This window comes from Elephas maximus, chromosome 16 (genome assembly GCF_024166365.1).
Source record: "Elephas maximus indicus isolate mEleMax1 chromosome 16, mEleMax1 primary haplotype, whole genome shotgun sequence".
NCBI lineage: Eukaryota > Metazoa > Chordata > Mammalia > Proboscidea > Elephantidae > Elephas > Elephas maximus.
The window spans coordinates 49,351,072-49,367,828 of NC_064834.1; the positions used below are offsets into that span (position 1 = coordinate 49,351,072).

A 16,757-nucleotide genomic window follows, 5' to 3' on the forward strand; every position below is an offset into this window, starting at 1 on the left:
TTATGAGTACTTAAAATATTTAAAATAATTCATTTTACTCTGCTGGGTACATTACCATTCATAAAAACAATTCCCAAACGGCACCACTAATGGATGTTGAAACACTTCAAATTTAGAAATAGGAAGATTTAACTCATTTCTGAAGGTTGGATTAACAACAGAATTTTCAAATTCTTGTATTTAATCCTAAAACAGAATAAAAGGAGGACGCTAGCTGGAATTAAAGACCGGCGTTGGAAATGAAGATCCACAAGCTGACTTATGTATCTCGATGCATTTATCCTTTAGCCAAATGAAGTGTTCATCACTGGATACCCCACCCCGGGGGTCCTTCTCACCCTCCTTCCATTCGCCACGATATTCCTCCCCACTGGAGTAAGTGAAGGAACCTTTTGTCAAGGTCATGGTGACAGCTTATGGAAGACAAGGATGGAAACTGCAAGAAACAAGCAGAGGAGAACTAGTGTCACAGGATGGCTGGAGGAAAGGACTGTAAGCAACTTTGTAGATACATTCTAAAGGCCACCAGCCCTGCTAAGTATATGCAACCTTGGGTACATTTAACAAAAAATATCCACCTCTGCACCCACCACCACCACCATCATCACCTCTGCCCAACCATTCTTATCCTCCTGCTTTTCTTAAAAAATTTCAGCCAATTCCTACATTCAAAGACCTGGGATAGAAACTGAGAGTTAATCTACGAATAGGAGAAGTTAACTGATATATCCAGGTAAGAGATCAGGAGGCCTGGACTAGGGGGACAGCCAGTGAAATGGGAGAAGAATGGATGACTACAATAGATATAGGAAAACACATACACACACACACAAATAACAAAGACTGGCTAGATATTACTTTATACCAGTGGTAAAGAATAAGTTTGTACCTAGGGATAGCCTGTAAGACCAACAGCAACGACAAAAAAACTCAGCCCGCTGTGAATAAGTTTGTGCCCAAGGATATCCTATAAGAACAACAACAACAAAAACCCCAAACCCGTTGCTGTCGAGTCAATTCCGACTCAGTGAGACCCTAGAGGACAGAGTAGAACTGCCCCATAGGGTTTACAAGGAGCGGCTGGTAGATTCAAACTGCCGACTTTTTGGTTAGCAGCCGAGCTCATAACCACTGCACTACCAGAGACATTAAAATCCTCAAAATATCATTAAATAAAAGTAGAGACAAAGAGAATAACATATCAAAAAAAAAATGCAATCCCTATTTTCTTTTTTAATTTGCTAAGTCTTTTTATTCACTCCTTCATCTTTTCTAGATGTGCACAATACAATGTTTTCCCAAGTGATTGTGGCAATGCAGATTCCTAGGCCCGACCTAGGCCTAATGAATTAAATTCTATACAGTTAGAGCTTGAGAATCTGCAGTTTTAACAAACATATCATGGGATTTTTATATGCTCGAAAGCCTATGGACTACTGCTCCAATCAATGGAAATACTGTGTGTGATAAGCTCTCTGAACTGTAAGTCACCACAGAAATGTCCCCTATTATTAATAATTAAACTGGAGTCTGATAGCAGGCACCTGGCTGCATTCCAAGAGGACAAGTGCACCTCTTCCTCAGAGCACCGGGGCCAGACCTGATGGATAAAACAAAACTGGACCCTTAAATCACTTCAGTCTCTAGTTCCCTGCGGGCCTGGTACAACGGCTAGCTTCCTTTTCCTCTCGATGAAGTTCCAGAGAGGCCAAAACCATACCCAGTGTTAAGGGTGTATCGAAACCTTCACTGTGAAAAATCAAGATAGGGGTTCCAAAGAGCAGGTTCCACAGCTCCACAGCACAAAGGGACCTGGCATATTTTGTACAAAAATGATGCTTAAATGTTCTACTAGTAGAACATGTATATTAGGTTTCTTTTCCCCAAATTGTGGCTATGGTCTGTGCTAGGTTATTTACACCCCGAGTTAGCTAGCACAACACTCATTAATCAACTGAGCTAACCCCAGGGAAGCTTCTTGAAATAGCTTTGTAACATCAACTAATATTAACTGACTACTTATTTTGTGCCATGCTCTGTCCTGCTTTTTAAATATATTATTTAATTTCATCCTCACAGAAACTCTTTGAGGTGGGTACTATTATTATGCCCACTTTACAGATGAGGAAACTGAGCACAGAGAAGATAAGAATATTAACCAAGGTCATCCAGCTAACATGCAGAAGTTAGAATCACAACTCTGGCAATCGGCCTTTAGGGTCCATGCTCTTAAACACTATCTTATGCTATCCTATCCTATCCCTCCCAGTACGGAATAGTGGTATTGTGGACCTCAATAGGAGAAAGATCTGGGTTCAAATTCTGATTCACTGTGTAAGCTTTGGCAAGTTACTTAGCTTCTCTAAACCTCAGTCTCTCATCTATACAGATTATACACCTATTTTATAGAGTGGGTACGTGGATTAAATTAAATATACATGAAAGTACCTGCAACACTACCTGGCACTGTCCATTAAATGTTAGTTTTTTTGCTTCCTTCAAAAAGAGACACCTAAGCTCACACATCTACTTACTGTAATGGGAATTTCTCTAAAGTCTTTGTTCAGCATAAAAATGCTACCGACATAATTCACATGACTAAACCCACTGCCATCAAGTTGATTCTGACTCATATCGACCCTGTAGGGTTTCTAAGGCTGTAAATCTCTACAGAAGTAGCTTGCCACATCTTTCTCCCGAGGAGGCACCAGTGCGTTCAAACCGCCAACCTTTCAGTTAGCAGCCAACTCCTTTAGCCACTGTGCCACAAAAAAAAATTCGACAATTTTGACTAATGAGGTATATACTAAGTAGATGAAAAACAAACTATAGCTGCCATCCACCTGTTCTTTATCAACATCCTATGGGAGATATTGTCGATACACTGCTGCAGCTGTTTTTGAATGATCTTCAGAAAAATTTTGCTTGCGTGTAACATTAATGATATTGTTCTATAATTTCCACATTCAGTTGGATCACCTTTCTTGGGAATACACATAAATATGGATCTCTTCCAGTCAGTTGGCCAAGAAGCTGTCTTCCATATTTCTTGGCATAGATGAGTAAGCACCTCCAGAGCTGCATCCATTTGCTGAAACATCTCAATTAATATTCCATCAATTCCTGGAGCCTTGTTCTTCGCCAATGTCTTCAGAGCAGCTTGGACTTCTTCCTTTAGTACCATCGGTTCCTGATCACATGCTACCTCTTGAAATGGTTGAACATTGACTAATTCTTTTTGGTATAATGACTCTGTGTATTCCATCTTCTTTTCATGCTTCCTGCAACGTTTAACATTTTCCCCATAGAATCCTTCGCTATTGTAACTCGAGGCTTGAATTTTTTCCTCAGTTCTTTCAGCTTGAGAAATGCCAAGCATGTTCTTCCCTTTTGATTATCTATCTCCAACTCTGCGCACATGTCATTATAATACTTAACTCTGTCTTCTCGAGCCGCCCTTTGAAATCTTCTGTTCAGTTCTTTTACTTCATCCTTTCTTTTGCTTTATCTGCTCAACATTCGTGAGCAAGTTTCAGAGTCTCCTCTGACACCCACCCTGGTCTTTTCTTTCTTTCCTGTCTGTTCGATGACCTCTTGCTTTCTTCATGTGTGATGTCATCGATGTCATTCCGTAACTCCTCTGGTCTTCGGTCACTAGTGTTCAATGCGTCAAATCTATTCTCGATATGGTCTCTAAATTCAGGTGGGATATACTCAAGGTGGTATTTTGGCTCTCGTGGACTTGCTCTGATTTTCTTCGGTTTCGCTTGAACTTGCAAATGAGCAATTGATGGTCTGTTCCACAGTCGGCCCCTGGCCTTGTTCTGACTGTTGATATCGAGCTTTTCCATCATCTCTTTCCACAGATGTAGTCAATTTGATTCCTGTTTGTTCCATCTGGTGAGGTCCATGTGTATAATCGCCATTTATGTTGGTGAAAGAAGGTATTTGCAATGAAGAATTTTTTGGTCTTGCAAAATTCTATCATTCGATCTCCCACATTGTTTCTATCGCCAAGGCCATATTTTCCAACTACTGATCCTTCTTTGTTTCCAACTTTCGCATTCTAATCACCAGTAATTATCAATGAATCCTGATTGCATGTTCGATCAATTTCAGACTGCAGCAGCTGATAAAAATCTTCTATTTCTTCATCTTTGGCCTTAGTGGTTGGTGCATAAATTTGAACAACAGTCATATTAACTGGTCTTCCCTTATGGATATTATCTTATCAGTGACAGCATTGTACTTCAGGATAGATCTTGAAATGTTCTTTTTGACAATGAATGCAACAACATTCCTCCTCAAGTTATCATTCCCAGCATAGTAGACTATACGATTGTCCGATTCAAGATGGCCAACACCAGTCCAGTTCAGCTCACTAATGCCAGGATATTGATGTTTATGCATTCCATTTCATTTTTGACGATTTCCAATTATCCTAGATTCATACTTCCTACATTCTAGGTTCTGATTATTAATGGATGTTTGCAGCTATTTCTTCTCATTTTGAGTCGGGCCACATCAGCAAATGAAGGTCCTGAAAGCTTTACTCCATCCACATCATTAAGGTTGACCCTACTTTGAGGAGGCAGCTCTTCCCCAGTCATCTTTTGAGTGCCTTCCAACCTGGGGGGCTCATCTTCCAGCGCTATATCAGACATTGTTCCGCTACTATTCGTAAGGTTTTCACTGGCTAATGCTTCTCGGAAGTAGACTGCTGGCTGAGTCCTTCTTCCTAGTCTTAGTCTGGAAGCTCAGCTGAAACCTGTCCTCCATGGGTGACCCTGCTGGTATCTGAATACCGGTGGCATAGCTTCCAGCATCACAGCAACAGGCAAGCTCCCACAGTACGACAAACTGCCAGAAATTCAGGCTGGTTTCAGAAGAGGACATGGAACCAGGGATATCATTGCTGATGTCAGATGGATCCTGGCTGAAAGCAGAGAATACCAGAAGGATGTTTACCTGTGTTTTATTGATGATACAAAGGCATTCGACTGTGTGGATCATAACAAATTATGGATAACATTGCGAAGAATGGGAATTCCAGAACACTGCGCTCATGAGGAAACTTTACATAGATCAAGAGGCAGTTGCTCTCACAGAACAAGGGGATACTGATTGGTTTAAAGTCAGGAAAGGTGTGCGTCAGGGTTGTATCCTTTCAACATACCTATTCAATCTGTATGCTGAGCAAATAATCTGAGAAGCTGGACTATATGAAGAAGAACAGGGCATCAGGATTGGAGGAAGACTCATTAGCAACCTGCATTATGCAGATGACACAACCTTGCTTGCTGAAAGTGAAGAGGACTTGAAGCACTTAGTAATGAAGATCCAAGACCACAACCTTCAGTATGGATTGCACCTCAACATAAAGAAAAAATCCTCGCAACTGGACCAATGAGCAACATCATGATAAATGGAAGAAAGACTGAAGTTGTCAAGGATTTCATTTTACTTGGATCCATAATCAACACCCACGGAAGAAGCAGTCAAGAAATCAAAACGACACATTGCATTGGGCAAATCTGCTGCAAAGGACCTCTTTAACGTGTTGAAAAGCAAAGATGTCACCTTGAAGACTAAGGTGCACCTGACCCAAGCCATGGTATTTTCAATCGCATCATATGCATGTGAAAGCTGGACAATGAATAAGGAAGACCGAAGAATTGACGCCTTTGAATTGCGTTGTTGGTGAAGAATATTCAATATACCACGGACTACCAAAAGAACGAACAAATCTGTCTTGGATGAAGTGAAACCAGAATGCTCCTTACAAGTAAGGATGGCGAGACTGCGTCTTACATACTTTGGACATGTTGTCAGGAGGGATCAGTCCCTGGAGGACATTATGCTTCGCAAAGTACAGGGTCAGTGGAAAAAAGGAAGACCCTCAATGAGGTGGATTGACACAGTGGCTACAGCAATGAACTCAAGCGTAACAACGATTGTAAGGATGGCACAGGACCGGGCAGTGTATCATTCTGTTGTGCAGAGGGTCGCTATAAGTTGGAACCCACTGGACGGCACCTAACAACAACAACATAAGAGATATTAATTTTGGCCTTACGTCATAATGATTTTTGATACAAATGCCGGAAGCCCAGAAACGGTCTGATATGAAAACAGCCCTGTTTGAACATAGGACTCCATCACATCTGCTAGGCCCTGGACCTGTCGCAAAGCTTTAGTTTCATCCCAGCTATGAGGACAGATGAGCTCTGGAATCCCCTTGTTACCACCCAAATACAGAGGAATGTTCTTTTTTATCCCCAAAAGGAAGGCTAGCTTTGTGGAAGCTGTTCTAGAGATGTTTGGGTGTCACTCCTACGGGCCCATCAGGAATTTTCTCACTTTTCCAGTTATCATTCAAGAACTCCATGCCCAAGGTCTCTCACATGGCAGAAGATATCCCAAGGCAAGGATCACTTTCTTCTTGTGCTACCAAACCAAACCCGATCTGTTGCTGTGGAGTCAATTTTGACTCATAGCAACACTATAGGTCAGAGCAGAACTGCCCCACGGGGTTTCCAAGGAGCGGCTGGTGGATTTGAACTGCTGACCTTTGAGTTACCAGCCAAGCTCTTAACCTGCGGGGGTTATTTTCTCAGAGGTGATGCTGGTACCTGCTGTGCCATCTCTGTCCAGTCCGTGCTCCACAAGGTCAGTATCCAGTTTCAGGCTCCCAAGCCTCTTATCGTCAGCCCAGCATCAGAATGTGCTTGGGGTAGAGACAAACAGGACCCCATTGCAAATAAAACATTAGAAATAAAACCATTAGAACGCAAAAGGAAAACTCTTTCCAGCCCAGGTAGGCACTTTGATAGCTAGGGGCCATCTTCAGTTCTTCCCAGGACTACTAAGTCACAGAATTAAAGTCAGCATATGCTATAAGTCTGAACTATTTCATTCCTTCAAAGCAAGTCAGTTAGAATCTGAAGGGCTGTGTCTTCTACTAAATCTTATAACAACAATTCCAAAACATAAACACAAAATATTTATACAGAAAGATTATAATATAAGGGCATTTCCTTTAAATGTTTGGCAGCAGTTGGCCAACTGTTGTCTTCACTGAAAAATTTGGAAGGAGTTAGTATAGTGTGATTTGAGGAGTCATATCAACTATATTTAACACCCATGGAAGCAGCAGTCAAGAGATCAAACAACGTGTTGCACTGGGCAAATCTACTGCAAAAGACTTCTTAAAGTGTTGAAAAGCAAAGATGTCACTTTGAGGACTAAGGTGTGCCTGATCCAAGCCATGGTATCTTCAATTGCCTCACATGCATGCAAAAGCTGGACAATGAATAAGGAAGACTGAAGAAGAACTGATGCCATTGAATTATGGTGTTGGCGAAGAATATTGAATATACCATGGACTGCCTGAAGAATGAACAGGTCTGTCGTGGAAGATGTACAGCCAAAATGCTCCCTGGAGGTGAGGATGGCAAGGCTTTGTCTCATGTACTTTGGACATGTTAACAAGAAAGATCAGTCCCTGAAGAAAGACATCATGCTTGGTAAAGTACAGAGTCACTGAAAAAGTAAAAGACCCTTGACAAGATGGATTGACACAGTAGCTGCAACAAGGGGCTCAAATATAGCAAAGACTGTGAGGATGGTGCAGGACCGGGTAATGTTTTGTTCTGTTGTACACAGGGTCACTATGAGTCACAACTGACTCAGTGGCACCTAACAACAGCAACCGTGAGGCTACCATGCTTTGAAGAAGCCAAGCCACACAGAGAGGGCATCTGTTGGCGTTCCAGTTGACAGTGCTCTGTTTCAAGTCTTCCCAGCCCAGATGCCAGGCATGAGTGAAGAAGCTTTCAGATGATTCTAGCCCCCAGCTATGGAGTTGTCCTACTTGAGGCTCCTGATACCACAGAGCAGAGGCACATGGTGCCTGACATGGACTGAACTGTGTACCCCAAAAATATGTGCATCAATTTGGCTAGGCCATGATTCCCAGTATTGTGTGACTGTCCACCATTTTGTCATCTGATATGATTTCCCTAAGTGTTGTTAATCCTAATCTCTGCCTGTGGTTCATGAGGCAAGATTAGATTATGTTAAAGAGGATTAGGGTGGGAAATAACACCCTTGCTCAGGTCACATCCCTGACCAATATAAAGGGGGTTTCCCTGGGGTGTGGCCTGCACTACCTTTTTTCCTACAGGAGCAGAGAGTGGGGACCTCATACCACCAAGAAAGCAGTGCTGGGAGCTTTGTACCTGGGGTTCCTGCACGGAGAAGCTCCTAGTCCAGGGGAATATTGATGAGAAGGACCTTCCTCCAGGGCCAACAGAGAGAGAAGGCCTTCCCATGGAGCTGATGCCCTGAATTTGGACTTCTAGCCTACTAGACTGTGAGAAAATAAATTTCCCTTTGTTAAAGCCATCCACTAGCTGCCCTAGATAACTAAGACAGTGCCATGTTTGAATTTCTGACCCACAGAATCCATGAGCATCATAAAATGATTGTTTTAAGCGCTAAGTTTTGGGGTACTTATGTTATGTAGCAATAGTAACTGAAACACTCTCATTATCCCTGCCGTCATCCTCTCCCGTTTGTTTTTAAAAATCCATACTACAAATTTCCATTCCTTTTTGATCTAGGAAGAATATAGCAAATTCCCTTCAGCACTTCCTTGTCAAAATGATGTCCATTCCAAGAATATATCAGATGTGCTAATTAAAGGGAACACATGTAGGATTCATGAGTTTCAGACCACAGTTGGACATACTGGGCTAGACACTGCTACATGTGCTCAAATAATTGATACTGTCACTATCTAGGATAGTGTTGAGGTTTTCATCTATGCTAATAGTTTTACAGCCACTGACCAGAAAAGTAATTTCATCAGTATCCATGGTAATATACACAAAATCTAGTTTAATAAAATACAGGCAGTGCTGATGAAGACTGAAAAGCCATAATTAAATAAGGGATGCAAATCAGTATTTGTATCAGTAATTCAAGTAATCTTTTTTAAAGAGCATAGATGGCCTAGCGATCTAGGCTCTGCACAGAATCCAGTCACAAAGCCAAGATGATTCTAAACAGACACCTACCCCTTCTGAGCTCTTGATAGATGGGTTGCAAAGGATCAGTTCAAATATTTACCTAAAAGAAAATTGCTATTTTGCCTCTGTAAACCAATCAGTCTGTACATTAAATTATATCCCTGCTCTTTGTGTTCTCCTGCCTTGGCCATTTCCAAATAGAACTCTGAGACAGTAATGAAAACTTTTGTTTCCAATCTGCCTTTTTAAAATTTTAGAAATCAAACTTTAGTTAAATATTTATGCATTCACAGTAATGTGTGTTCAAATTAAGAGGATATAAACAAATACTAAAAGGGGAATAGATTTTCAGTCAAAGGATATTGTTCGGAGGCAACTACTTTGACTATCCGCATATACTTTCCTGTTGTTCGTCCAAAGCCACCCTCCCCAGGATATGACCATCTTGTCAAAGTTCGCCTTATATATATATATATATATATACACACACATGGCAGTTATTAGGTTTTCAGAATCCTAAGAAGAAAATGAAGATTTTGATGGATAAAGATTAGGCTTGTAAGGAACCTAGAACAAAAGAGTCAAATATTCTAAGTGTTTTTAAATGAGCTTGAAGTAACTTTTTATTATACGTCTTAACTCCCCTTAGCCCATTCTAATGTAAACAAATGTATCATTACCATACAAAGGTCTTATTCAGGAAGTATATCGGACGGTTAGATCGAAGAAAGTGGAAGAAAATCCTGGCACCAAAGAGAAGGTTAAAAAAAAAAAAAAAAGGCGGGGAAGAGGGTGGGAAGGACCCGTGGAACGAGTAATACTGCCAAAATACTATTCTATTTCATGGGAAAAGAAAATGTCTGAGCCAAGTTCTAATATAACAGAGTTACTGGTGCTGATACCCAAGCTGCCTGAAGATGCTGGGCTGCAGGAAGGTCACCCATCAACTAATTGAGGCATCCCATTCCCCAAACCTCTACCTGTGGGACGTGTCTCCTCTCGGGTGAGACACGTTTGCCCCAGAGCAAACAAAGCCCAAGACCGGAATAAGGCAACACTTCCTGAGCGGCTTCCCCATTCTTTCTCGCACTACATTCTTGCATTCAAACATAGCTCCTTCCCTCTCTCCGGGTCTTCTCTCTCACCCCAGCCGGGTACTCTGGTCACACAGGTCTGCCAGTCCCTACCGACGCAGCCCCCACACTCTCTGCTTGCTAACCCAAGTGCCGTGGGTTCTCCTGGGCCTCAGTCTCCACGATCGAGAGAGGAGGCCCGGATTTGGGACCCCCACGGGCAGCCGCCCGAGATGGAGCCGTGCTCCCCTGCACCTCGTCTTCCCTGTACGGCGCTTCAGTTCCTGACCCACCCGATCACACTCTTCCGGCCCCCTCCCACCCGCGCTGCCAGCCAACCTGGGCTCTGCCTTTCCGGATGACCGTCGCGCCCCGGCGCGGGGCTCCAGAGGCCCAGACCTTTGCTCCGGCGGGCTTTCCCCAAACACGGTACTCTACACAACCTCCACCAGTGCCTGGCCCACTTGACGCCGCCATCCCGGGCAGCCACACTGGGCACAGTTCCCGTTGCCCATTGGCTGTTACCTAGGCAACCGGTAGCAACGCCACTCCCCATTGGCCCAGCCGAGGCTATGCGCCATCTTTGCGTGGGGCGGAGTATTTCAGATCCCGCGCCACAAATCTGAAAAGAGGGGTGGGTGAAGCTGTCCCAAAACGGAAACCCAGATAACCTGGTCACGCCTACCCAGGAACAGCTACTCGAAATGTTAACCCCTGCATCAGAAGCAACACTGACCATAACGTAAGTGGTTTTGATTCTGCTCCGATTCCCACTGTTGTAAAAGGCCCGCCCCAGAGTTTAACAGGGCTTAGATCCGGCTCCAGTCAATTGTAAAAGCGCTGGACTGGACATCGAGTGTCAACCCTGTGCCCACCCATAAAAACCCAGTGCCCTCGAGTCGATTCCGCTGTAATATGAGGGCACTTTTGCGTGCATTATAGGCATTTTTGTTGTCGTCGTTATTACCCAGATCTTTTGTGTCTGAAATATGGTGCCAAGATAGGAGCAAATCCATCCAAATACCACGCACACGAACCCATTTATCCCATATCTCTATTTACTGAACAATATGAGTGCAGCGTGGTGCTAGATTTTTTTCTGACTAGACGACACAGGGTCGCTGCCCTCATGAGACTTACTGCCTGGATGCGGAGAAGAAAAGATTCATGCACATGAAAAATACAAGACTATAATTATTAAGAGAAGGCAAGTACCTGAAAAGAGTAAGCAAATTGGCTCTCTAAATTGAGATTTCCTCATCTGTAGAATGGAAAATGATAATAATAATGACAAAGGCTCCATAGGACTGGCATGAGAATACGATGGAAAATGCTCAGTACTGTGTCTGAGACAAAGTAACCAAAACCCTTTGCCATTGAGTGATTCTGATTCATAGCAACCCTACAGGATGGAGTAGAACTGCCCCAAAGAGTTCCCAAGGAGCGACTGGTGGATTCCAACTGCTGATCTTTTGGTTAGCAGCCGCAACTCTTAACCACTAGGCCACCAGAGTTTCCAAGACAAAGTAGTGCTCAATAAACTGTAGTTTTAAAGAAGTTAAAAAGTCTTGGATTTTGTGTTCAAATTCCAGCTCTGCCATCGACTGTGTGTGATTCTGAGCAATTTATTAAACTCTCTCGCCTGTAAAACAAAATTGGAGCACTATAGCAGACCTAGAAGATTCAAGGCAGCTCTAACACACAATGGTTATACATGATAAACTGTGTGACATTGTCTATAGGTATACTTTCAGTTGAGAGAATGGAGTGTCAAGGAAACAGATCCTATTGGACTGGAAAATGTTTAAATATAAGGTTAAATATGTTGGCTGAGGCCAAATTATGGAAGGACCTGAAAATTAGGGGGAAGATGTGGTTTGCAAAGTGTAGTTCCTTGATTAGAGGAGTGACATAATAAAACCAGTGTTTTAAGAAAACTAATCTGGTAGTGACACCCAGAGAGAGTCAGGGAAAGAGGTTGGAGGCAGAGAAACAAACTCAAAAGCTATTGTAGGAATATAGCTATAACATCCTGAGAGGCTCAAAACTAATGTGACCTTAACGGAGATGGAAAGAAAAGAAGAGAATGTGAAACACGTTTCACAGGGATATTTAGTAAGAAGCAATTTCGTGTTAAAAGCATGGAGCCAATCTGCCTGGACTCAGATCCATCTCTGCCACTTACCAGCTGTGTAACCATAAGCAAGTTACTTTACCTCCCTAAGTCTCAGTTTCCAACATCATAGGGGTTGTTATGCTGGTTATATGAGTTAATCCATGTAATGCACTTAGAACAATCTCTGGCACATGTTTAGCATTCAATAAATGTTGGATCTTTATATGCATTCCAAACCAAACCAAACCAAACCCACTGCTGTTGAGTCAATTCCAACTTATAGGGCCCCTATAGGACAGAGTAGAATTGCCCCACAGGGTTTTCAAGGAGCAGCTGGTGGATGTGAACTGCCGACCTTTTGGTTGGCAGACAAATGATCAGCCATTGCACCACCAAAGCTGCAATTAGGAGTGCATTTTCACTCTTTTCAGTAAAAGGAAAATCAGGTCCTAAGAGGTAGAACTTAGGGTTTTGCATAGAGAAAAAAATTTTTAGAATTCAAGGGAAAACTCTAAATCTAGGACCTACTCCATGACCATAATTTGAAGTTCAGGGGCTAAAAGAGATGAATGATATTGTCTTAGTCATCTGGTACTGCTATAACAGAAATACCACAAGTGAATGTCTTTAACAAAAAGAAATTTATTTTCTCACAGTCTAGTAGGCTAGAAGTCCAAATTCAGGGCGTCAGCTCCAGAGGAAGGCTTTCTCTCTCTGTCGGCTCTGGAGGAAGGTTCTTCTCATCGATCTTCTCCTGGACTGGCAGCTTCTCTGCACAGGAACCCCAGGTCCAAAGGACACGCTCTGCTTCCGGCGCTGCTTGCTTGGTGGTATGAGGTCCCCAACTCTCTGCTTGCTCCCTTTCCTTTTATCTCTTGTAAGATAAAAAGATAGTGCAGGCCACACCCCAGGGAAACGTCCTTTATGCTGGATCAGGGATGTGACCTGCGCAAGGGTGTTACATGCCACCCTAACCCTCTTTAACCACAGGCAGAGATTATGATTTATAACACATAGGAAAGTCACAAAATGGAGGACAACCACACAATACTGGGAATCATGGCCTAACCAAGCTGACACATACTTTTGGGGTACACAATTCAATCCATGACAGATACCAAGAGATCACCTCTGGCTGGGACACAAAAGGCAGGTAGGAATGATTATTCCCACTTTATGGATGAAGACACTGAGACTTCAAGAGGTTAAGTAACTTATCCAAAATAATAATCGTGGAACCAGAGTTTAAACTCAAATTTCTCTGATTCCTAAGCCCATGCTTGTAACCATCATACTGCAAACTTTAAAAGGTAGTGTTAGTATAAAATTTTAACTGAAACACCCCTGGACACTCTTGTAACTTAATACTGAGGTCACTCCTGAGGTTCACCCTTCAGCCAAAGATTAGACAGGCCCATAAAACAAACAATAATACACATAGCTCAACCATGTATATGAGACTAAATGGGCACACCAGGTCAGGGGAAGGACAAGGCAGTAGGGGACAGGAAAACTGGACGAATGGAAATGAGGAACCCAAGGTCAAGAAGGGGAGTGTTGACACGTCTCAGGGCTGGCAACAAATGTCACAAAACAATATGTGTATTATTTAATAAGAAACTAATTTGCTTTGGAAACCACCTAAAGCAAAGTTAAAAAATTATTGTTACATTATTAGCTGAAGCCCATAATTTACATTAAATTTTTTTTGACTGAAACACTGTTCCCCGGATTTAAATATGTAATTACTCCAGTTATGCATCCTGCTTCAGATGCTACCCATACTCATTCCAGAGTTACTTATTGGTGCCTGGATCCAGGGTTGTCCTGCTCTACATCATTTCCCTGTTCCAGAGCTGTTCTCTAAAGCTATCCGTGGCCCCTCAGGTGCCAGGCATCCTTTCTGTGTGGCTTTTCAGGTCTTTGGTAACTCGGCCCAAGCCCATTTCCCCTTGAATGAAGCAGGTTACTATCTGTTCTCTACATGCGCTAACCTTTCTCTTCCTTTCCTCAGGAGACTCCCTCAGTTTGGTGTGCCCTCTTTTCTTTGCTCTTTTCCTGTCCCCTGGTGATCCAATCCAGTCTTCCTCAGTACAGCTCATAGGACAAGTCCCACTTAAGGCCTTTGCTAACACTCCAGCCCCATTCCCCAATCAGTGAACTTCTATTAGTGTTTTCAGCTCCTTCTCTTTAAGTGCCTCAGATAGCTGTATGTCCTCAGGCTGAGGACAGGGATTATAGCCTCCTTCCTTCCTTCTATTAATAAAAATGTACTGAGTGCCCACTGTGTTTAGACACTGAGGTTACAGCAGCAAATACAACAGGCTTGGCCTTTTACCTTGTGGAACTTTATGAAACCACGTCTTTCTTCAGTTAACAAATGAGCATTGAACAATTGCACCAGAGGCTTGTGTAAGGTGCCTAAGTGCAGGTTTTTTCAAAAACCTTTTATGGAGGTAGAGCAGGAATTTTCTTTCTTTTGTTCATTGCTGTCTCCCAGCACTTAGAACATAGTAAGTGCTCAATAAATATTTAATGAACAGATGCACAATTGAGTGAATGGATACAAAAATTACATTTCTTCAGTCTCACAGCCAGTTCATAGTAGGTACTCAATAAATGAGTGATTGGTTATGTAGATTACTGTTTTGAAACGGGTTCAGATTGAAGAAACTGGTTCGAACCCCCAATGAGAATTTGCATTTCCACCCCAGATACACTGAATGAGAATCTACATTTTAACAAGATCCCCAGGTGATTCTTATGTATAATACATTTTGAGACCCATTGCTCTATTAGTAAGGAGCCCTGGTAGCACAATGGTGAAGCGCTTGGCTGCTAACCGAAAGGTTCGTGGTTCAAACCTACCAGCCGCTCTGTGGGAGAAAGATGTGGGAGTCTGCTTCCTTAAAGATGACAGCCTTGGAAACCTTATGGGACAGTTGTACTCTATCCTACAGGGTCCCTGTAAGTCAGAATTGACTAGATTGCGGTTGATTTGGGTTTACTCTACTAGTCATTCTCAGAACTGGTCCCCAACCATCAGCATTAGCATCAAATTCTCAGCAGGGGTTCGAGCCAGAATCAAACAGTTCGAAGGCCTGCTCCGAAAGCTCCCAAAGACGTTCGGGTCAGCCAATTGGAAGTTAAGGGCGGGGCATAGGATGGTAGGGGCCAGAGGACGTGCTCCACCCAGGTTTGGCTCCTAGAGCATGCGCAGTCTTCACAGAAGGTGACGGGAGAAAATTGGGGCGGGAGCGATTGCGTTGGAGCTGGTTCTGATTGGTTCCCCCCCAAGTGCGAGGGATGGTACTTACTCGTCGCCAAGTAAACAGGGAAGGGTAGGGGCGGTGCCAAAGAGGCCTCGCGACCTGGTTGGGCAGACAGGGGGTGGGGGCTGTCGCGGATTGGTCCTGGCCACGAGCTCAGCTGTGTTGAGCGCGCCCGGTCAGGAGCCGGCGGCCTGAGGGATGGACGAGACTAGCCCACTGGTGTCCCCCGAGCGGGTCCAACCCCCGGACTACACCTTCCCGTCGGTCTCGGGCTCTCACTTTTCCCAGGTGCCGGGGGGCGCGGTCCGAGTGGCTGCTGCGGCCGGCTCGGCCCCCTCTCCGCCGGGATCGCCGGGCCACGACCGGGAGCGGCAGCCACTGCTGGATCGCGCCCGGGGCGCGGCGGCCCAGGGCCAGACCCAAACCGTGATGGCGCAGGCCCAAGCTCTGGCCCACCAGGCCGTGGTGGCGGCGCACGCCGCGCAGGCCCACCGCGAACGGAATGAGTTCCCCGAGGACCCCGAGTTCGAGGCGGTAGTGCGGCAGGCCGAGCTGGCCATCGAGCGCTCCATCTTTCCCGAGCGCATCTACCAGGGCTCCAGCGGAAGTTACTTCGTCAAGGACCCTCAGGGGGTGAGAGCAGGGGTGGGGGACGCAGCCGCTGGGTTCTGGGCGGGTAGGATCCTGGGGGCCGGTCCAGGTGAGTTTGGGGCTTCGCACAGCCAGAGGGAGAAGAGGGAATTGAAAGGCTGCAAAAGGGAGAAACTTCACAGTGCGCAGCCCCGGCAGGATTTTGGGGTGCTGTGGAGGACTGAAGATGGGTAAGCTCTGGGGAATGGAGAAATAAATCAGAACGTATTTGGTGGGGGAAGGGTGAGCGGAAAATGAAAAGAGGAAACTGACCAGATACAGGAGAGGGGGCCAGCGGTGTGGTGGGGCAATCTGCCTCTAGGCAGAGCCGCTCTACGAAGTGCTGCTTTCTAGTAGGTTCCTTAGCTTTAAACTACTGGGACTACTACTCGGTCGTTGACATAGAGACTTGAGGCTTTGGGCCTATTTTCTCTTTTTTGGACCAAAACCATTGTGTCCCTGTCCATTGAGGAAGACGAATGAGCCGTCAGGGGCTCTGAGGATTCAATTCCAGCCTTCCGTGTTGTGGGGATGTCTCCTGCCACTGCCCCAGGTCTCTTCTTGGCAGACATTGATGGTAGAGTGAGTGAGCTCACCAGTTTCATCTGCGCTTGAAGCGGGTGCCCTGGTTATT

The 16,757-nt window shown here is 44.3% G+C and overlaps 2 protein-coding genes across 4 annotated transcripts in view; one reads left to right on the plus strand and one right to left on the minus strand.

The window, feature by feature from the left end:
* Positions 1 to 10,595, minus strand: part of MORN4 (MORN repeat containing 4) — a 21,289-nt gene extending 10,694 nt beyond the window's left edge. For 2 of the 3 annotated variants that reach the window (XM_049855251.1, XM_049855249.1), the window contains exons 1-2: positions 10,445 to 10,595; positions 339 to 436 (exon numbers count right to left, since the gene is read on the minus strand). In XM_049855251.1, the coding sequence (XP_049711208.1) occupies positions 339 to 405 (67 nt within the window). In that variant the 5' untranslated portion in view covers positions 406 to 436; positions 10,445 to 10,595. Of the gene's footprint in view, positions 1 to 338; positions 437 to 6,632; positions 6,728 to 10,444 lie in introns of all 3 variants that reach the window. The other variant, XM_049855250.1, reaches the window with a different exon arrangement.
* A 5,049-nt stretch (positions 10,596 to 15,644) lies between these two features.
* PI4K2A (phosphatidylinositol 4-kinase type 2 alpha) overlaps positions 15,645 to 16,757 on the plus strand; it is a 38,813-nt gene continuing 37,700 nt past the window's right edge. The window contains exon 1 of the mRNA XM_049855192.1: positions 15,645 to 16,126. Coding sequence (XP_049711149.1) covers positions 15,692 to 16,126 — 435 coding nt within the window. The 5' untranslated portion in view covers positions 15,645 to 15,691. The remainder of the gene's footprint in view (positions 16,127 to 16,757) is intronic.